At 43.5% G+C, this 22058-nt stretch overlaps 1 protein-coding gene across 8 annotated transcripts in view; it reads left to right on the top strand.

Moving 5' to 3' along the window:
• Window positions 1–22058, top strand: part of MAPKAP1 (MAPK associated protein 1) — a 208856-nt gene that overhangs the window by 166374 nt on the left and 20424 nt on the right. For all 8 annotated transcript variants that reach the window (XM_032478440.1, XM_032478441.1, XM_032478438.1 and 5 more), the window contains 2 exons: window positions 2830–2970; window positions 17102–17239. In XM_032478440.1, the coding sequence (XP_032334331.1) occupies window positions 2830–2970; window positions 17102–17239 (279 nt within the window). The remainder of the gene's footprint in view (window positions 1–2829; window positions 2971–17101; window positions 17240–22058) is intronic.

The raw sequence follows: 22058 nt of genomic DNA, 5'->3' as shown, positions 1-22058 counted from the left end.
AAATACCTGCAATATTTAGAAAATACTAATTAGTAAAGAAAACAGAAGTTCTTTAGCTAAGCTGTATTTAACAATGGCATTTTCTCAGAAAAGATGACCTTAAATGATGTAAAACATGAAAGGATTTTAATATTTCTCCAAAATTCTCAATTTAAGTGTTTCTAAAATAGAAATAAACACATCTTGGCAGTTCTTTTTTAGTGAAAGGTATGTTTGGAGAAAAATGAACAACTATTTGAAACTTTAATTTCTAGCGACCTCATGGTTTGGGATGTGGACATTACTTAGGAGACAGTAGTGATCATGTTCACAGCATCTCTATCCGAAATCACAAGTGTTCCAGAGAGAGAAAACAGGGTTACCAGTGGCCCTTACAGACACTGGGTGCAAGTGTACTAGTCTTAGCAAAGTGATGTTGGTTAAGTCTCTAAGCTTCTCTGATCCTCCCCTTCCTGGGGAAGTGGCACCTGGTCTTCATCCAAGAATCTGTTATTGAGCTCTTGTTTTCTCCTGGGTGCGGTAGCACTAGCAGGGTCTGGGCTGTAGTGTTGAGTAGAGCAGTCACTCTCCTTCTGCTCTTGGGGTTACAGTCTAATGACAGATACAGGTGATTACTACCTGTGATAAATAGTCTGGAGGAAAATGCAGGGTGCGGTGACAGAAGGAGCTGAGCTGGTCTTAGGGTTCCTTGAAGTGTCACTTGCGCTAAGCTCATCGGAGGAGTGGGGAGGAGGCCTGAAGGAATAGGGCAGGAGGGAGTGGAAGGGGGAGAAGGGTGCCCTGGGCAGAGGAACCAACATGTGGGACTGGGTCACAGGCATTCAGTGACTGGCCCACTGAGGGCTAGGCTGCATCCTTACTGCGGGAAAGCAGCATTGTAGGCGCTAGAACGATTCAAGCCGGGAACAGTTGTAGTGTTTGGAAATAGGAAGTACAATTCCTGATAAATGAGTTAAATGTGAAGGCATCAGAAGCCAACTTTGGCTTAGAAGCTTGCTCGGTAAGCATAACTGGGGGAAGGAAACATGTAATTTGCAGGCTATCAGTCATATAATAGAATTTTCTAGTTTTACACCCACATCTAGAGTTTTCTATTCCTCCAACTCTGTGCCAAGGCGTTCTCTCTAGCTTTCCCTGTGGAACCATCTCCGGGTTCTCATCACAAGGCCTCGGGCATCCCGCTCTGGTTGGCCTCTTCCAAACAGGTGCTCCCTCCCACCGTTGAATGGCACCAACAGCCACACCTGCCGAAGATCACTTTCAAACTCGGGGGTGAGGAGTGGCGAGAGTTAGTTTAGCTTTGCTTGTGTGACCTTGGGCACATGACTTTGCCTCCCAAAGCCTTAGGTTCTGCATCTGTATAATATGGAAAATTATAGACCTGCCCACCAGGTTGCCTTGAGACTTAAATACATGTGTGAAGTGCTTAGCCTGATGTGTAAGTACACACATGTAATAGCCATTATTTTTGTTGATTTATTTGTTTATTCAGCCACATTTACTGAGAGCATGCCAGCTGCCTGTACTACTTGCAGGAAAAGGTGTAGAGATGAGTAAGAAACTTCACTGATCCTCACAAAGCTTCCAGTTTAGGACAGAGCAGCCACTCAGCAGTTCTAGTGCAAGGCTGAATGTGATTCACTGTGACAGCAGAATAAAAATAATCATGACTGCTATTTGTGAAGCGTATTATATGTTACATTCTTTAAAAACATTTTGATATTCTGTGGATGGCAGATAATGGGTTTCAGAGAAATAGTCACTTGCCCAAGATCACACAGCAAGTTAGAAGCAGGGCCAGGAATTGAACCCAGGTCTCCCTGGCTCCAGAGCCCTAGATAGATCAACTGTTGTGGAATTCAGGAGGAGGTGGAATCCGAGCTAGCCTGGATGGGGTTTTGAGAGATGCAGGGTGAGGATGGAAGGGGTATTCTAAGCCAAGGGTACCACGTGAGGAAAGGCCCGGAAGTAGAAAAGCCTGAGCCTGAATACTGTCAGAGGAGCTTGGGAGGAACTGAGAGAATGTATGTGAGAAGTGACTGGTGAAATGGGAAAATTTTGTTTCAGCAAGATTATTAACAGCCTTGACTGCTTGGCTGAAAAAAGTGTGCTTCATTCAGGTGGCCATGGGAAGCCAGGGAAGGTTTTAGAGTTCCAGTCCTCTTATTTGTTCCCAGGGTCATGTATCAGTGTACTGAGCATGCACAAAACTCTCACTAAACGTTTGATGAGTGAATGAATGATCAAAACTTCAGAAAAGATGACTTGAGAAGTCCTGTAGTGGCTCAATTGCAGAGGGAGCCTGGTGGCCATAAGGCCATGGAGGAGACTGTGACAGCCATCCACGTGTGAGCAGGTTTGTACCTGCACCAGTGGAGACTGGGACACAGAACAGGAAGCTGATAAACAGGCAGTTTGACGATCTTGGAAGGAACAGGGATTCTTCAAGGAGCATGGGTTACTTTTATGATCAGGAAAATTATTAGAATAAAAAGCAAGAAGTGTGACCACCCATGCTTTTGTGATTTTTGACTTATTCTTGGTGGAGTCTGAGCTTCTGGCGAGGAGGAGATTTTCTGCCCTCTGTATTGCTGCTGCCCAGCCAAGGGCCTGCCATAGACTAGGCAGTGTTTGTGGAATTAATTGTTGAATGATTAATATGTTACCATTCTCTGTTTACTGGAATGGCATTATTAAGTCATCGCTCAGCCTTTTCTTTTCCAAATTAAATAGCCCATATTATTTTAATTTATCCCAAAGCATTTTAAGCAGACACCATTTGCCAAGCCTCATGTATCTTTATGTGTTAAACTGCTTTTTCCTCCCCAGGTTCAAGGGCAGACGGGGTTTTTGAGGAGGATTCGCAAATTGACATAGCTACAGTACAGGATATGCTTAGCAGCCACCATTACAAGTCATTCAAAGTCAGCATGATCCACAGACTGCGATTCACAACTGATGTCCAGTTAGGTAAGTACGTGAACAGTGGTTGAGCTTGGTGTCAGTGGTCAGTGTAGAAATACAGGAAAGAAACAACATAAACCTTTTATGGAACCTGAATGACTAATGATAATTTGTTTTCAGAGAAAATGTTGAAACAATGAAATTCAAAGTATCTCCTTTTTCCCACCTGAGTGCTCTGTCTTATCTTCTCTTTTATGAAGCGGAAGATTAGAAATAGATCTAACTTGAGACTCTTTTCAAACTGATTGACTCCTGTGAAGTTCCATAATTCTTTTCATTCTGTAATTCTCTTCCATCCTCAGAACTGCTTTGTAACATTGCCACTTGCCTTTTCTCACTCAGAGAATTCATTGCTTATTCATTCACATCTTTATTCGGGAAGCTTTTTAATGCTCTCGGAAGTTATATTTGGATTCTCACCAGATTATCTAGAACTAAATTTCAATTAATATTTGGGGTTAATTTGTTTCAGTGAAGTGCTCAATTTCTGTTTTGACTTAACCCTAACAGGAGCAGGAAAAGTGTCATGGTAGTCAACATAATATTAATATGCCGTCATTGTCACCATACTTATGGCTCTTACCTGTAGGTATCCGCTGTGTATTAGGCACTGAGCTAAGTGCTTTACATGGACTACTTACCTACCTAAAAGGCAGCTATTTTTTTTTACTGTCTCCATCTGACAGAGAAGGTAAATGAGGTGCAGAGAAGTGAAGTCTCATGCCCAAGCTCACACGGCAGGTAGGTTGCGGTACCAGGAGCAGAACCATGCTCTGGCCAACTTGCATGCACCTGCTCCCTAACAAAGGATGCTGGGAGGACGAGGGAGCAGGTGCAGATGCCAGGCTCACTCAGGCAGGGAGCTGAACTGTTCCCTGGCTCCGCTGCTGACCTCTGCCACACTGCCCCTTTGTGGGCCCCCTTTGCTTTGTGTGTAGAGGGAGAAAGTTTGAACTCTAGGGCTCACTAATGTTATGTTTCTCACACACGTTTTGTATGTGTCTCGTAATAAAACCTTTTCTAATGTTGGCATTAGTCTGGCTAATTTGTAGAAAGTCTCAAAAACCTCTTAAATACTCTTTTCCCAACAGGAGTTTGAAATATGCTGACAGTAGCTTACTAATTAAAAGATGAGCATCAAACTCACCTCTGGTTTAAATTGTGGCTTTATCAGTAACCAGCCATGATAGGCAAGTGTCTTAATCTTTCTGAGCCTCAATTCCATTCTGTTTAAATGGGAATATCAATGTGTTGGCTTCTTAGGGTTGCTGAGGGGAACAAGCCAAATACTCCATGTGAAGCACTTAGCACAGGGCCTGGCAGCTAGTAAACTTGTGTAGGTGAGACCCGGCAACACAAGGGAACACTGGAGAACAGGCTCAGGAGTTAGCAGCCCAGGTTCAAACCCTGGCTTGTTGCTTAGCTGTATCACCACATGCAAATGATACAGCACCTCAGTTTTCTCATTTATAAGGTGAGGATGATAGTCTCTGTCTCATGGGTTGAGTAATTACGGGGATGAAACGTCATATCCCAGGCAGAATACTTAGGCATCTGGCACATAGCAAGTGCTCAGTAAACATCAGCTGCTCAGATGACAGTGATTCTGACAAACTAAATAGATGAATCAGCACCCAGCATCTTTGATGCACAGAACCCACCTTTTTTTCCCCTCTGTAGACCTATTTCTCTCCCCTCACAAAAAGCTAAATATATAAAGTGGTAAAAAAAAAATTGCTTATTATTTAATGTTGATTCTTAAAACAAAGTTATTCGGTATTGTTCTTCCTAAAGGTGCTTTTTCTGGTATCTCTCATAGAAATAAAAATAATAAAGCAGCTCAAAAGCAAGCCAGATGCCAGAAAAGGAGGACAGAGAATATACTGTATGATTTCATCTACATAATGTTCAAAAATACACAAAAATAATCTAACGTGTAGAAGTGGACGGTGGTTGTCCTGGAGGGTGACTGGAGAAGGGAGCATCTGGGATGCTGGTGAAGTTCTGTTTCTTGATCTGCGTGCTGAGTACATGAGTATGCGGGCTTTGTGGAAAAGTCAAGTTATATATATCTTAGGATTTGTTTACTTCCTGTTTGTATATTTTCAATTAAAAGTTTGTAAAATAAGAATGCTCCTCAGATGTCCAGTCTGCTTGCCCATAGTTCTTTCCCAGTAACAAAGGGTCCGCTTTTTCTGAGTGGGTCTAGTTTTAAGAAGCCCAGTAAGCAGCCTGACTGAAGTCAAGGTAGAGGTCCAGGGTACAAGGCGGGGATTTTCCCATGCGAGTGTAATCAGCAAACCCATCCCTCCTGTTCCCCAAGGTGAAAAGCAATGCCTTGGAAAGATAACCAAGACTGTGGGCTTCTTTCCCCAGGTTTTTTCCAAAGGCAAAAAGCCACACTTGAATTTATCAGATTCTGATCTGTATATTCTTTCAAAGGAAAAAGTCCACAGAAGGATCTGTGGGAAGAGCCCAAGCTCTGCAGCCAAGAATGGGCTTGAATCCCAGCTTTACCACCTACCTACAGTGTCACCTTAGACAAGTCCCTTCCCCATTCAGTCTTAGTGTCTGTACTTATGCAGTGGGAATTACAGCGTTTGCCTTTCAGGACTGGATGGAGGTGGCCCAGTAGCTGTATTCTGAGCAGTAGCTTGTCTTAGTGTTGTCATCATTGCATTATTGTTTATTTTGTCTGTTGCTTTCTCTTCTGGTCCACCATCTTGGAATTATTTAACCAGGTCAGATTAGGTAGTGTTTCTTTTGGGGAAGCTTCTCTTGTAGCCACGATGGAGACTTGTCAGGTAGAAATGGATGATGACAGCAATGCACGTATCTCTCTCTAGAGCAGTGGTGCTCAGAAGTGAGGTGACTGGAAGCCGGTCCCCATCACCCCTGGATGCTTCCGGTGGCACACATAGCGCCCTCTGGTGGAGAGTCACAGCTCTGAAGAACTTCTAAAAGAGATAACCAAACATTTGTTTCTACCATGAATCTAAATTCAGTCTTTAGCATTATAAGCAGAAACTTCAAGGAATTTGTGACCAACAGATAAACTGTGCCTATGAGTACTATATCATGCAGTGAATAAACAAGCTCATTTCCTATCCCGGTTTAGGTGAGTTCAGGTTTATATTAAGACCCTCACTTCCTCCTAAGAAAGCAGATGATAACACCCTTTCACTCTAACAGCCTGCTCACAGTAGTCCAGAAATTCTTTCTTTCTGAAACAGAATCGACTGCAAAGTTCGGGGCAGCAAACAGCACACCCTTTATGAGCATTCAGATGAGCAGCTGGATTCTGAGATCAGTAAATAATTTATTTTATTTCAGCTGCCTAGCCAGGTGCTTCAGATCTTTCCTGACACTGATGGATGGTCTCCTCCGCTCGTCCATCCTGTGTCAGTCAGGGCAGAGATTTCACTTGCCCCCTGTGGCAAGTTCTTCTAAGTGGTGAGCGTCCATGTGCGGCATTTACCCAGCAGCCCCGCTAAGTCCACAGAAAACTACCCGTCCACTCCGAGGTCGTGGTCCCTAAGAGCACACAGCGGAGGCTCCGCCTTCCCGAGCTCTGTGGTACCGTCACAGCGGCTTGTCTCCTGATTGGGAGGTAGTGGCCCGTGTTCCAGTTTTACCACCTGCCATTTGTTCCCAACAAAGTCAGGGGATGAAAGACTCAAACTTAGATCTGCAAGACCCCAAATTAAGTCAATTTTCCACCAGACTTTTATATGATTGAAAAACTTTATTGGAGTCTATTAATGAAACCTGTGGCAAAGATCTGATCTTTTTAAATTCTGTCACAGGATGAATTCTAATCTTTAAAAGCAGTTATCATGTATCAAATGCTTACTGTGTGCCAAGTACTGCAGATCACTCCTTTACATGTGTTGTCTCCTGTAATTATAGTACTTTATTAGGTAGTACTGATATTATCTCTAATTTTTATATGAGGAAACCGGGGTATAGCAAAAATCTAGTAAGTAATGAAGCTGGAATCAGAACCCAAGACTGTCTGAGGCTGAGTCCTGTGGTTAACTCCTAGATTATGCCTTGAATGCAGATCGTCATTGCACTAACACTTTGTAGTTCTGTAACAATTTATGGTATACAGTGAACTTCCACCTGTTACCTAATTTAATCCTCACAGCATATTGATGCATAAGCCACACAGCATATCCCCATTTCATGGCTGAGGAAACTGAGGCTTGGAGGAGTTAACGAAATAATGTGATGTATATAAAGTGCTTACTGGAACATAGCTATCACTTAATAAATACTAACTCTCTTTCCCTCCCCCCTCAGCCATCAGATATACAGTAGGATATCCAGTCCCAGTAGCAGAACTGGGACAGAAACCCAGTCCCATACAGCTGCCTCAGTCATTAGTAACGTGCCTTCACCAGGAAGTGATTACTTCTAGTTGGCCAACTCTAAACTCTGCGCACCGCTCCCTCCTCTCCCTGCCCTTGCATCTGGAGGTCATTGTCAGTGAAGCGTGTGTGCTGCTCCTCCGTCCTCCACTCACACTGTTAATCACTGCACTTCTTCCCTCTGGGCCCAGACCTGACCTCAGAGTCCTTTCCAACACAGCCCTATAAGCAGCCCCAACCAGTCAGTTGGAGTTGGGTCATAAGTTGAAATCTGTTTGCCATCTTTGCTCTATCAGCCTGGAATACTCACCAAATAAAGCTGTCGTGCCGAACCATTCCTGTTTTTCTCAGAAATATTTTTGGAATATTTCATCTTGTCTCCTTCCCCTCTGTGTTGGCCTAAAAGTGCAGATGCCCTTTAAGTGTAGACCTTGCTTGAGCTCATACCAAGTCGAAGTTTTTTTCCCTTAACTTGAGCTCCCGTATGCTTGACCGTAGGATCAGGCACTAAGACGTGGGTGCTACCCACACATGCCAAGGCTGGCAGGTTGAAGTAGGTTTGGGGAAATTGAACCTAAAAGGGTCAGATGGTGAATGCCAGCCACGATCTAGGAAGCCCATAGTATACTATCAGTAAGTTCTTGTTGGCTGGCTGACAGAAGCTGAATTACGATGCACCAGCCAAGGGGCTGCCCGTAAACCTATGTAAGAATCAGCCGAGAGGGCCAAGCCATCACCAGGGTATACCTCTCATTTACATGGTACCTTAAAGCAGTGATTCCTGCCATGACCGTGCAGCAGAATCACCAGCTCCCTGGCCTCATCGGACCTGCTGGCTTAGAATCTCCCCTTAATTGAGGGGCTGGAAACACAACCTCACAGTATTTAGAGGACTTTCTTGCCCTTTAACCTCTCTGTACAAGGCTTGTTTGTACTGATTGGACAGGGCAGCCTGGTTTTCCCAGCACAAGGTCTCAGGCCAAGCGGTGTTTCAGTAGTTGTGCCACTTGTACTAACTTGATTCCTTCACCTTGTCATTTGTCAATATTGACTGTCCACGTGTCCCCAAAAGGCTGTGTTACTCAGTACATAATATACTATGAATTCCAACTGTGTCATATTGCATATATAGCATAATTTTGTATAGGATATTCCAATTCTGTATAGGATTTACAGACAGACTGTATTATAAAGTAACCTAACAAAAGTTCCGTGGTTACCCCCATTATCTCTTCATAAAACAATCCATACGTACAATCATAACACTTGTGATCACAGTAGCTTTTTTTTTTATCAGAAACATCAAGTACCGTAGCACACATCTTAGAGAAGGCAAAGAAGTTTCATGTCATAAACCAACTCCAGTCGCGTTTGTGGTGGCTGCCCGGAGCATTGCGCTGAGGTGGCATCCCAAGCTGCATCCAAAGGCAACGTGAAGGTACTCTGTGACAGAGTAAAATTGTCTGCCCTGGCCTGAGCGTGGTGAGGGGCAGCACCGTTGCCCTCCGTCATCGTCCCTGGTTTATCCTATTGTGTTATTATTTAACCCCCTAGTCAGCGGCTGCAGGCAGCACTCACAGAGCATCTGACTGCAGTGTTATTTTTTAACGTGTAGTGTGCAGCTTTAAGAAACACATCACAACACAAGAGGACGTGAGTGAAAGCAACCGCTGTGGTCTGGGCTTTCTCACTCCTCAGGCTCACTCTGACGCTGAAAGTCATTCCGTGTTCCGTATGAACAAAATGTTTGCCCTTGTTACTTTCTGATGGGGTGCCCATGGAGCATAGTACACAACCCGGAAACGCATGTTGTCACGAAGTGGATTGATCTTCCCTCCACGTTTCCGTTTCATACTGAATACTAAGGAGATACCCTTCTCCCCTCAAAGACACTAAAATGTTCATGAGGAGACATGTAATGGTCATGAGTAGACATGTATTGTGTTAGCTCCAAAATCCCTGAGTCCGTTGAGTAATTCAAGAATGCAGATTCTAACATTCTAATATTAATAGTAATAAACTAGTAACAAATTCTAGTGTTAAACGATTGTTCTATCCCTGTTGTGACATTTTCTGAACCAAAATTTGGAGTAGAGTTTAACAAATCCTAATGAACTTACGAAGTCACAGGACGGCTATTATCATGACTGCTTCTAGAAAATTCCTTTACCACATTAGTGCTTAATGCAGTGATCACATTGAGGGAAATCCCCTGACAGTAAGGGTTTTTTCTAACACTATACTTTCTCTCTGCTCCCAGATCTGCCCTTTTGAGAATTCCTGTTGAGTAGTCCAGGGTTACTAATGACACTGTGTCAGGCTCCTCAGATGCCTGAGAATGAAGAATTGGAGAAAGTTGAGAACCGCTGGCATAATGGAATTAATAGGGGACGTGCAAGTTCGCCAAGGGTCCGTTTTCTTTTTACCACTTCCTCATCCCTGGCACGTGAGCTCCAACAGGGCTTGAACATGGGGAGGACCTGATTTTCCCCCATTCTGCAAGTGACACTGTAAACTCTCTTAGGAAATGGCATTACTGCTCCCTGACATTGAGGCTCACCTGAGAATCTGCCTACCAGGAGAATGTTTAGTTTAGTGATCAACTGTCCCAGTGCAAAATTTTTGCAACTGCCTTCTCTACTGTGAGAATTTAGCCCCCATCCAAGGACGTGTTACTGGGATGAAGTAGTCCGAGGTCTCACTCAGTGAACTCCACCCCGTGCCGAGCGCTGTGCCGAGTGCCGCTGTAAAGTCACGGTCTCCGTCCTGCTCAGGCCACCCCTTACTTTACATTCCAAGGATAATGGTCCCGTCAGGTACACTCAGACTTCTTACTGAGTCTCTAACTGACTACACATTGGAATTGTCAGCTTTTAGCTCTGGTTCCCAAATGGTTTCGGATGGTTAGCCCCTTAACAGGACCAGTGATCCACTTGATCTCAAGAATGTTAAGGCTCTACTGGGTCTCATTTTAGTTGTGACACAAATATGTTTTTTTAAAATATATTTTGGCCCATAATATATTGCCGGAGGCTGTGCTTTTTATATGTAATGCACTTGCTCAGTATGTGGATATACACACCATATAAGCATAGTGCATAGTGTGACAGGAGAGCTGGTCTGTTTAAACCCTAACGTGGTAGTGTGGAGGTGTGAATTACGGTTACAGCTCTGTCATTAATGGGTGACATCAGACAAGTCATATCCCCTCCCTGCGTCTCAATTTCTTCATATGGAGATTGAAAGCCCCAGACTAGGTGATCTCTGAAGTCTCATTAAGTCAAAACACCCTGTGTGTCTGAGCCTGTGTGTAAATTCAGGAAAGTTTCAAAGGCTTCCCTGCCTGCTCTGTGGATGCTATCGATTGGCTGTATAGATTCAGCAAAATCCACTCCGGCAAAGAGTTGTTCAGTGGCATTCCCAGGGGGCTTTTCCAGGCTTTCATGGGCTCTGGGTAACCCGAAGACGAGAGGATTGTAGAATTGTATACAGAGCTACTCCAGGATTTAACAGCAGTGGGGCTTTTGTAGTCTTAGATTCAGAGTTGTAGGAAATTGATGAATGAACCACAGCTCATGATGTTAGAGCAAATAAACAGTAACTGAGGAAGTACACTGGGGCATAGACTGTTAAGTGCCCTAATTTTTGTGAAACTCCTGTTTCACCTTCTTAGAAGAGCATTTTGAGTGTGCCTTGCAGGGGGCTGTGCCCTCTAAGAGACAAGCATGCTCCCTTGGGACAGTAAGAAACAGGTGATGGGCCAGAACACACACTGGACTTAGTCCAATAGACCCGGGCTTCAGCTCCAGCTTTGCCTTTTACTAATGTGATTCACCCTGGGTGAGTATGTCATTTCACCTTTCTGAGGTCATTTTTAATAATACTTTTGGTAATAATTGAGCCCTTATTATGTGCCTGGCACTCTGCTGTCTTTTACACATTTAGGCCATTCTACCTACATGACACCCTGGGAGTTGGTACTGTTGTTCCCCATTTTACAAAGGAAGAGCTCAGGTTCATGGAGGGAGAAGTCACTTTGCCCAGGATAACGCCAGTGGGAACATGCTGGCAAAGTCAAGACGTCCAGACTAGTGACCTGGAGACCTTGAAGGGCAGGGGTTCCCTGGAACAAACGTCTCCACAGCTTTCAGGTGTGAGAATGTTCTTCCCGATGTTGAATTGAACCCTCACAGGTTCCAGAAGAGGTACGCTGATGGGACGCTATTGCAAGGATCATGGGGATGAGGGCATTGGTCTCCTGAGCCGGACGGTTCTGCAGCCTGGTGCTTCCAGTACCAGGGTGTAGAGCAGGGTCCAGAGAAAAATCACCTCCCACCCCAACCCTCGTCACTGGGTCTGTGTCACTCAGCCTAGTGCCCGACTCCAGGAAACAGTACTCATGAGAAGTACTAGTATATGTCACTAGCTAAGGATTAAGCACCGCTCCAAGCACTTTACAAGTCCTATTTCACTTAATCCTCATAACAAGCCCGGGAGGTGGATTCTGTTATCATCACCGTCTTATAGCAGCTTGCCCAAAGTCACATAGTTAGGAAGTAAGGAAGCTAATATTCGAACTCAGGACTCTTTGACTCCAGAGTCCCCTATCCCTAACCTCTCTGCACTGCTGCCTTTAAATATAAAATGGGCTGCTACTGCCTTCCTGATAAAGATGTGGTAAGCTCTCAGTAAGTTGCTGTACACAAAGGGACTCAGCACAGGGGCTGCCCGAAGTGGGGACCCAGTCTGTTAGCAGAAGATGGCATTCGGTGCTAATTTCTTTTTATGGAAATCTTTCGGTTAGTTGAAACAGACAGGGGTCTCGTGATAACTCTGAAGCCTTGGACAAATGGTTTCCCTAGAGAGCTGTGTAGACACTGTAGTTGCATTTTTGTTTATTTTGAGCTGTCTTGTTAAGGGAGGGCTTGTATGCTGGCGTTGACGTAGGACAGCAGTCAGGCAGTGGTTTCTGCCTTTGACAGTTGGTGTGATAGTTTGCTGCCAGTGAAGTTTGACTCACTGTATCTGGAAGCTGTCAGAAGTGGGAGCACGAAAAGGTCATGACAGATGGCTTTGGATAAGTGGGCTGGGGAGGAGAGCTGGCAAAGGCGGCAGATAGCCTCCCTTGTTTCCGACCGAGGGAAGGGGCTGACCCTGGCCACTTCGGGCTGGCCCCCCAGCGCTCTTCTTCACCAGCTATAACTGCTGGGGTGGACCGTCCAAAGCCCCATTTGTTAGTGGGGCACCAGGCCGGGCATGATGGGCCCCTGGAGTTCCTTCCCAGCAGCTCCCAGCCCTTGGGCACTTGGGAACTGCTAGATGGAAGTCATCTTCAGTTTAGGGTCACTTTCCTTGATGACCAGTTACAGAATTCAACATTCTCCCTTCCTCACATGTTAAAAATTGAGAAAGAGTACTGACATCTGAAGTAGAAACCCACCAAAATGTCAGCTTTAAAAAGGACGTTTGCTTTTATTTTTGGTGAAATTTCTACTTTGGAAAAATACAGAAAAGGAAAGGAGGTAATCCCACTACCCGGAGTTAACTTGACGAACTGTTCCCAGTTTGAAGCATATCCTTTTGATCGCTTTCCTTTAAGTGTTTTTCCTGTCCTTTTCACCTAGTGTCATAAGAATTTTTCCAAGGCAAAGCTTTTGTTTTACATAATTTTTCATGGTTGTATTGTATTCCGTCATGGTTATATTAACTATTCTTCCACTGTTGGCCATTTAAGTTGGAGAAATGTGAACTTTCCAAAAGCCAGCTTCCCTTGTTTTCTTGGACATACGTTTATAATTTGAATTACTTTAAAATAGTGCATAAACAACACTTTAAGGAGTATCTCTGCCTTTCCTTCAGTGACTTTACACAAAAACTCTAGCCAAGGAAATCGAGACTAAGCTCAGTGATCAAAAAGAAGAATATTGAGAGTATTTCATGCTCAAGTTGGCCGTGTATGAACACAAATAGGTGTGTATTTGCTGGCACGTTTGAATATTGTTTGTCCCTTGGTGAAAACTGAGAGAGGAGACTAAGGACTAGTTGGGCAGAATTTCTTATCACATCTTCTTGACTCAGCTGCACGGGTCCGTGCGGAGCAGTGGGAAGTGCCGTACGTGGGAGCCAGATAGCTCTGGGTGTGAAAGTGGCTTTCCCACTTACAGGCCTTAGACAAGCTCCTTCAGTTCTCCTAGGGTGTGTTAAGTAAAACACCTAGCACAGTTCTTGCAGAATAGTGTAGTAGCTGAGAGGACAGATTCTGGAACCACATTACCTGGCTTTCTTCAGATTCCAGCTTTGCTACTTTTTAGCTGTGTGATCCTGAGCAAGTTACTTAACCTCCCCGTGTTTCAGGTTCCTCATCTATAAAACAGGGATACACATAGTAGCCAACTTCATTAGGTTGTTGTGAGATTTGGAGCACACAAAGGATTTCTAACCTTTCTGGAACAGACTTGGTGCCAGGTAATGGCGTCACCCTCTTTGCCCCTGGCCTGGACTGTGGTACCAGCCTCCTAACTGGTGTCCTCTCCACCAGGCTGCCTCCTCCTTTCAACCAAAAAGGGGACCCTGGACTCCCAGGCTGGGGCCGGAAGAGGTCTCTGTTTGCTTCCAGGCTGAATTCCACACACTGTCTTCAGCAGCACGGCGTGGGTGTGCTCAGGAAAATGGGCTCCAACAAGGGCTGCCACTTGTCCAGCAAGAGCAACAGGGTCCAGTGGCACCCTGTGCCGCTCTGTGCCCTGCTTTAAGAAGCCGGGACTCACACACATCGCAAGTAGGGTGTGATTATTTAATGTACAAAAGGATTTTTCCCATCAGGAGAGATTCCCCTACAGGTTTCTTTAAATAGTGACTCCTCTAGGCAGGCGAGTGTTTTACAGATCATTAACTACTTGACTGAAAGCCTGCAGGGCAGAGAAACTTAAAACTAAAGTGTTGGGAGCCCCTGCCAATTACAGATCAATCCAAAATGAAGATAAAGTATCTCTGGAACTAGAAGTCAGTGGGAAAATGTGATTTGATTCAGAAAAAATCTGATTTACACGCAACTTTTTTGGAACACACCAATTGTTTAAATGGCGTTCCACCTGCCTGCCCATCTTGAACCTAATGCATTTACCTCCCACATCTTCATCCCCAAACTGCAGACTTGGGGTCCCCCTCTGTGAGCAATGACTGTACAATAACCCGAGGAAAGGGCGTCATTGGGAAAGTGTTCTCGTGGCCGAGCAGAGCTTCAGCAATTGATGCAGAGATACAGCCAGTAATGGATGAACTATACAGTAACAATTTGCAGATAAAAATAATAGAAGTTAAAGTGTACTTTACATGATAAAAGAAAGATGAAAGAGGACGAGAGTCTGTTACATCTGAGATGGTTACAAAAGTCCTGCTTTGTGAAGTAGGCTCTGTTGAAAAGATTGATGCAATGGGGAGTGACCTTGGCTTGGAGCAGGAGCTGGTGATGTATGTATGCGCATCCCTCTGCTAAATGGACCCAGATTTGTAGCACTAATATACATGGGAGCCCAGAACCAAACTCAGTATGGCAATAAATCAACAGCCACTTTGGGTGTCATTTCTGGTTTATATTCCACTATTGTTCTATCACTTTAATTCATGTCACTATCATCTTTTCATCTGGAACAGTTTTATATAATTTTCCAGTGGAGTTACCTGACAAATCCTATCAAATTAACAAGCTACATTAACAATATTGACTGACTGTGGCTTCAGGAGTTGCAGGGCCATAGAACAAAATTTTAAAACCGTGTTTCTCTAATGATGAGCTTTCCCCTCCCTTTCTGAGAAAGGAATATGGGGCAGGGTTTATTCAACATAAGAGATACGCACATCTATTTTGTTCTGCTCGTTTTGACTTTTATAAATGTCAAAATAAGAAGCAGAAGAAGAAGACGGGAGAAAAAAAAAAAAAACACTTGCTACCAACAACCATGGTGTAAGTACTTTTCTTTCAGGGAACTATAGAAATGTCCAGATCTTTAACAATTAATGACCAGATTGGAGGGAAGAGTGTAACTGGGTAGTCGTAATCTATTTTAAGTGAAATGTAATAAAATTGGTCTCCTGATACATTCTCGCCCTCCTGAAATCATCTAGACCTGAATGTCCAGAGTCAATTGGGCTTATGACATTATGCCTAATTGAAATATGGTGTTCCTGAAATATGTCTAATGACAAATTCCAGCATTCGATTAATAAAAAATACCAATTGTTCGTCTCTTCCAAAGACCACACAGTAATGAGCCGGGTTAAGCAACTGAACTGCCGTGTCTCCTTCAGAGACAGCAGGTCAGACTCCACGGTGGTCTGTTCGGTCTCCTGCCTTTGTCTGACTGCTCCTTGGGATTTCTTTTATTCATAAAATAAAATAGAAACAGACCTAATCACTAGGATTTTCTCTGTATTTGTTTTCTCTTTGAATTTTAAATTTGGCCTCAGACCGTGGTCGTTGTGTTCTTTTCTTTTTGGTTTTTTAATTTAGCTGTTTCTTTTATCTGCCTGATCTTTTGGCCTGCTGAGTTTTCTCACATTATATTTAAAAATTTCTGAGTGTAGTCCATAGGATCCATATGTTAACTCTGGTTGTCTTTTTGGTTGCAGTTGGTACATTTGGTTGTTTTAATTATTTCTTGTATCTTTACTTCATTTTGCTTTTTTTTCACTTTGACCCTGACCTTTAAACTGTGGCCTGAAAATTAATTACTTTTAAGATTCCATCTGGGGCCTACACTGGAAGGCATATTGAAGGGTTTTGTTTCACTTCATGAACAGATTCCTCAATTTTCAGTGAAAGGAAAAGGAGAGCATGTAGCCTAGATCCCGTGTGTCAGGCTGGGCACACTCTGCTCGGTGATACCTGTGCGTTTCCAGTTACCCCAGGACGCCCGCCACCCCTGGTGCTACCTTTGTTCTCCTAACACCTTTGCTCCCAGTCACCGTACAGCGTGTTATGTCTTTCACAGCTCTGAAAATGAAACGTGAAGTACCAGGAGTTAACATTCTGGATTCCTGTTAGAAAGTCTTTGTTGCATAAAGCGCACACACAGTGCTGTCTCCCCCTCAGCGGAGAAGCAGTGACCTCCACAGCCTGAAGCCAGGCTCCAAGACTTGAACTTGAAAGGCTTTATGTAAAGGACCCTTTGATCCTCCTGTGACTTCCTTTAAATACAGTGTGGATAATTATTTAGTGTCAGAGAATTATTTAGTGAGAGAAAGATTTTTCCTATTTTTAGTGTGTAAGATTTTTCCCGATCAGAAACTGTTTGTTGGTAGCTAGCTGTTTAGGCATAGGTGATGTTACAGCTTTATCTGTCTAACCCAGATCTTCTAAAGCAAAACAAAACAAAGACCACTGGTCAAAACTGTTTAAATGAACCTTATCTTATAGTTTATTTCATTAACAATACGTAGGTAAATGCTATATTGCATCTGTATTATATCTAAGAAAGCATGTTTCTTAATACCTTTTTATATGGTTTTTGATTGTCCCTCCATGCCCTCTTCAGCTCACCTACCAGGAAAGCAGACTGTGTGACTTCTCTGGGCCATTTGGAATCTCCTTATGTCTGTCTTAAGAAGCCCATGGCATTCCCCAGAGCCCTAAGATGTTCATGCAATGTAGGATTTACAAAACAGGTCAAATGGTTACACTGAAATCACTTACACCTTCTACTTCCTGTGTTTTTTTTTGTTTTTTTGTTTTTTTGTTTTTTTTTGTCCTCCCCTTGGCCTTACAGGTATCTCTGGAGACAAAGTAGAGATAGACCCTGTTACGAATCAGAAAGCCAGCACTAAGTTTTGGATTAAGCAGAAACCCATCTCAATCGATTCTGACCTGCTCTGTGCCTGTGACCTTGCTGAAGAAAAAAGCCCCAGTGAGTAGTCCCTTTTATTTATGTCTCCTTTCTCTCTTCCCCCTCTTCCCCTCTGTGTGCTGGGTGCCAAGAGGATATATTGCCACCGTGTCCTTTTTTCCTTGGGTCCGTTTAATTCATTACCAGAAATTTCTTTTAATCAAATGGAATTGTATTATGGTGCCCAGAGCCTGACATGGGCCCCTATTCTGTTCAGTCTTGATGGCAGTAGAGAACCTCACAGCAGCTCCTGACCTCAGAAGCCCCCTGCCGAGGGCTGGGGGCGCAGGGGCAGATTTCTGATGGGAATCTACACTTACCAGAGCCCTCATTTCACTTTGTGATCCCTTCCTCATCCCATTTGGGGGTCTGGACCAGTCAGGCCTGGACCTGCCTACCTTCCTTGCCAGATCGAGGGAAGCTGGAGGATTTCCTGTGGCAGCTGAGGACCAGATTTAGATATCCATCATGCTGGAAGTGTCAACGCCCTCCAAATTGTTGGCAGCCGCATGACCTACCAGCTCATAATTAAACTCCTGCAGAAGAGATGGCTGCCGGGTTGGCACTCCTCAAAGTAGATAGGGTCTGGGTGTATATTTTTAGCACATTATATTTTTGCAGTTAAGTAATTGAGTGTAGCATTTTAATTAATCATTTTTAGGACTTCAGTCCCATCAAGAGGCAGAAAGGACACAGATCACACTGCTATTCCTCCATGGAAGAAGGAAGTTTAAAATATAAAGGACTTGTTAGTTGCCCGGAGAAGGCTCTAAGACAGTGCTTCTCTAAATGATACATCAACAGCACTGCCTGGGGTGCCTGGTTAAAATGCAGCTACCCAGGGCCCACCCCAGTAGATTCTGATTCAGTAACTTAGAGTATAACCTGAGCACCCAGTCTTTGTTAATCCCCTTTATTCCAGTGTCCACTAAATTAGGGAACAACTATAAGGAATGACATACTCAAAAAGAACAGTGAGAAACCTGAAGGCCAGCAAGTATAATGTAGCTCAAGGTTTTGAGATGAAGCTGAGTGAACAGAGGCCTAAAGAACACAGACTGGGCCTGCAGACTGGGCCTGTGCCACGTGGCCTCCTTTATGGGTGGATGCTTAATTGTTTTGTCCAATCCAGCAATGCTGGGCTACACAGTCTCCTCCATTCAACTCTTCAGCCTGTAGCTTAGCAAGAAGGGAGAACTTCATGGTGCAGGGAGCAAGGAGTAAGGCCATGCCCCCCCCCCCATTCCTGTCATCCCAGTGAGGCCTTGACTCTGCAAGGTGTTTGCCAGAACGAGTTGGTGAGAAATTTGCCTGCTGCTCTGGGGCCCTTGCCCCAAGACTGCCAGATTCCCTCTGCCTTTAGATGAAGGTCTTCCTAATCCCTCTCCCTGCAGCCAGTCAGTCAGTAAAGATGTCACCGTTCCAGCATCTTTCTTCCCAAGAGCTCAGGATGCCTTGAAAGTAACATTTTATGAATTCTCCATGTCTCTAAGAAATGAAAGGCGATCACTTGCATATTGCATCTGGGGATATGCTGGAGTGGAAGGGTTACGGAAAGAACTAGAAACAGGATTCTGATTTCCCTTACTTTCATACCAAGATACAGACTGTGCCAAGGAGGCTGTGATTCAGGCACTGAAAGGGAAAGGATGTAACACATGCAGCCTCATAGGGGATGAAGAGATGCACAGCCACCACCTCCCGGCTGCCTCTTGAGGTCATTTGGTCCAGCGGTAGTGACCGCACATCTCTGAGAGAGAGGCCGAGTTCCAAGCACTAGGGATACAGGGCGGTTGTGGGCCCCGCCGTTTCAGTAGTGACAGTCCCGCAAGAGTCTTCTGTCTTATTCTTAGGCCTACCGATGGTTCTGTGTAAAAACTGCACATGTAGGTCTTACAGAGGTTTCCACCTCTCTCCCTCTGGCTCCAGAGATCTAGAACTCTGACACTTTCCTGGACAGAGAGGCACTCTGGCCCAGTAAGCCCCTACCACAGTGCTTTTCAACCATGTTCCTCAAAGCTCTAGGCTCTCATGGGACCTCAGGGGCCTCTGTGTGTGTTTGTGTTTGCGTGTGTGCGTGCGTGCGTGTGTGTGTGTGTGGGTAGGTAGGGCAGAGCTGACTGTAAGGCCTCCATTCAACCAGAGGATTCTGCATTTAATCCCAACCAGTTTGGGGGGCTTCTGCATTTAAAAAAATCAATTGATAAAAAGGATTTCGCTATTTAAAAAAAAAATGAAAGTTACAGGCTCACAGAATAAAACTCAGACTCCTCAGCATAGGTTTTACAGACATCAACTACTCCGGGCTCATAGCCCATAATTTGCCATCCTGAACTTTGGCTGTGGTCACTGTGAACTACCGGCACATAAACTCCTTGAATTTTGTGCTTCTGCTGTTCCCATTGCCTGGAATACACCTCCACCCTGACCCTCTCTCTCATCTATGGACACCTCCATTTCCTCACACCCAGCACACTCTCTTTTCAAGATCCAGCTCCAGTGTCAGCTTCTGCCTGTGATTTTGCCGCCAGGAATTTTGCACGTAGCTCTGGTAAAGCACCTCACACACTGGGCTGTATCTGTTTGAGGTCTGCCCCACTCTCCCAGCCCCCTCTCCATGCTGAACTAATTGACCAGAGACTGGATCCTGTATCCTGATGCCCTAGCGCAGCGCCTGCAGAGTAGTCCTCAATGAATGTTTGTTGTCTTGAGACTGAACTTAATGAGGCCAGAATTTAGAAACCAGAAGTTATTCAACATAATTTATGTTGTAAAGTGCCCAAACAAAGATGTATTAAATGAATCAGCTTGATGCTGTTATTTTTTTTTTATGAATTCTAGTATCTTCATCAAATTAATTCATTGACTTAATCTAAAAAGTTCATCTTCAGGACCATCATCAGACCACAGAATTAATCTGTGAGGCTTCTTTTTTTTAAAGGATTAATGGTAACCCTTTTATCTTTTGTGTCTGTTGAACCTTAGAAAAAAGTTATTTTAACAGCACTAAAGAAATGAAAGTCACTATATTTCATAAGTTTAGCCTGTGATTTTTATCAGCATAGTGATGTATGTTTGTAGCTGAGTTTACATCAAAAATTATTCTTGGGGCCTTCTTGAATGAATTATGGCAAAGAGAGAGAGTCTAGAAGTAGATAAGGTTTTTGATTTCTGCAATATATTTCCTTTTTCATGTTTTTATCTCTCATAACACAAGTGTCTTGCCAGAGACTGGAACGTGTGACCAACTGGAATAATTTAGTTGTGAAAACAGAGCAGACGTGTTATTAAACAGCCTTCTTTACAAAAAGGCTTTAAGTGTTGGGAGGATAATGAAGTTGTCCCCAGTCTTACTTGAGACGTGTTTGTCAGAATTTTGAACAGAAAAGAAGTGGTTTTTAAAACCTTCAAATATGGCCAGTTTGCAGTGTTTATTGAGAAAGCCGCTGTCAAACCATTAATTTGGTCGTCATAAGGAACACAACTCAAGTTTAATTGATGCCATATCCAAAAAGCATGTGAATAGCTGACTTGGCAAAGGGACTGAGCATTAGAGCGCCTGCGGTGAAACACATAATTACATATATTGTGGAATCAGAAAGACCCAGACTCTGAAGCTGTACTCCATAAATAGCAATTCTGTGGCTCTCTTTCCTTCCCCTAACTTCTCCCTCTTAGGCTGTGTTCTCATAGGGAAGATTTATTGCTCTGTCCCTGTGAGTGTTTAAGGACCTGGAACTTAATGACTAAATAGATACATGCCTTTTTAAAAAATGTACATATAAATATGGACTCTTAACAAAAGTTAGTTGAGAAAAATCGGTGTATCAAAAGCTCTGAGAAATTAAGAATCAATTCTGCCTTTCTAGATTAAAAAAAAAAAAAAGCTTTCTGCTGCCATTATTATTCAAATCAGTGATTTCTAAGTCTGGTTTTGCTACTCCTTAGGAGAGCTTTTACTGTTTTGAAGGATGTCACAAACCTCTAAAAGATGAATTAATTCTGATTCATTTTAACTGAACAAAGATGTATACGGCACACACAGGAGAGGAGAATGTTTCCATATCAGAAACTACCATGGTTAAATTGTCTCAGAATTAATTCTCCATCCTTACACAGGTCTAGACGTAGGCTTTAAATGCAGTGGGTGATCTTTTTTCAAATTCCAACACTGAAACAAAAGCAAGGGACCTTTCTGTGAAATTAGCACCCATCAGGGACTCTAGAGCTGTATTTAAATAAAGTACCAGACTCAACCATTCCAGGTCTGGCTTTATCATAAGAAGGTTGTGCAGGTTTAGAGTCTTTAAAGGAAGCAGCCTATCATTAAGAAATCAGATTTAAACCTTAATAAAGTAGCTGTCGTCGTTATAGCTGAAAAGGACTCTGTATCTCAATTAAGTATAGATAATATAAAATCATAAGGAAGCAACATAATAGAGGTAACCTGATTACATTCTCTTGCAATAGAATAATTTAAAGGAAATCCGATTCTGTTGATGCTGGTTATGTTGGTGGGGGTTGTTTGGTTTTTTTGTCCAAAACACAGTTTGGCTACAGGGCAGGAACTCTCTGGGATTGTGAGTTTACCACAACTGCAGGAGACCGTTAAGGCTCCCGAACAGAACCTGCTGGATATTTGAGACGAGATTCAGTTAAGGCTATGAGTTAAATTAGATGGGCTCATTGGTGACCTCCCACTTAAATGAATCTTTCTTTTCATAAGTACTTGACAAGATCTGTAAAGTAGTGTATTTAATTTGCTAATTAAATTAAAGCTACTGAATAATGATTTGTCCACATTGATTTAGCTTAAATAGAAAAGATCAGCATTGTTGTG

The sequence above is a fragment of the Camelus ferus genome, chromosome 4 (assembly GCF_009834535.1).
Source record: "Camelus ferus isolate YT-003-E chromosome 4, BCGSAC_Cfer_1.0, whole genome shotgun sequence".
In the NCBI taxonomy this organism is placed as follows: domain Eukaryota; kingdom Metazoa; phylum Chordata; class Mammalia; order Artiodactyla; family Camelidae; genus Camelus; species Camelus ferus.
The sequence above is the reverse complement of the archived record's forward strand: the minus strand, read 5'-3'. Positions and strand labels throughout refer to the sequence as shown.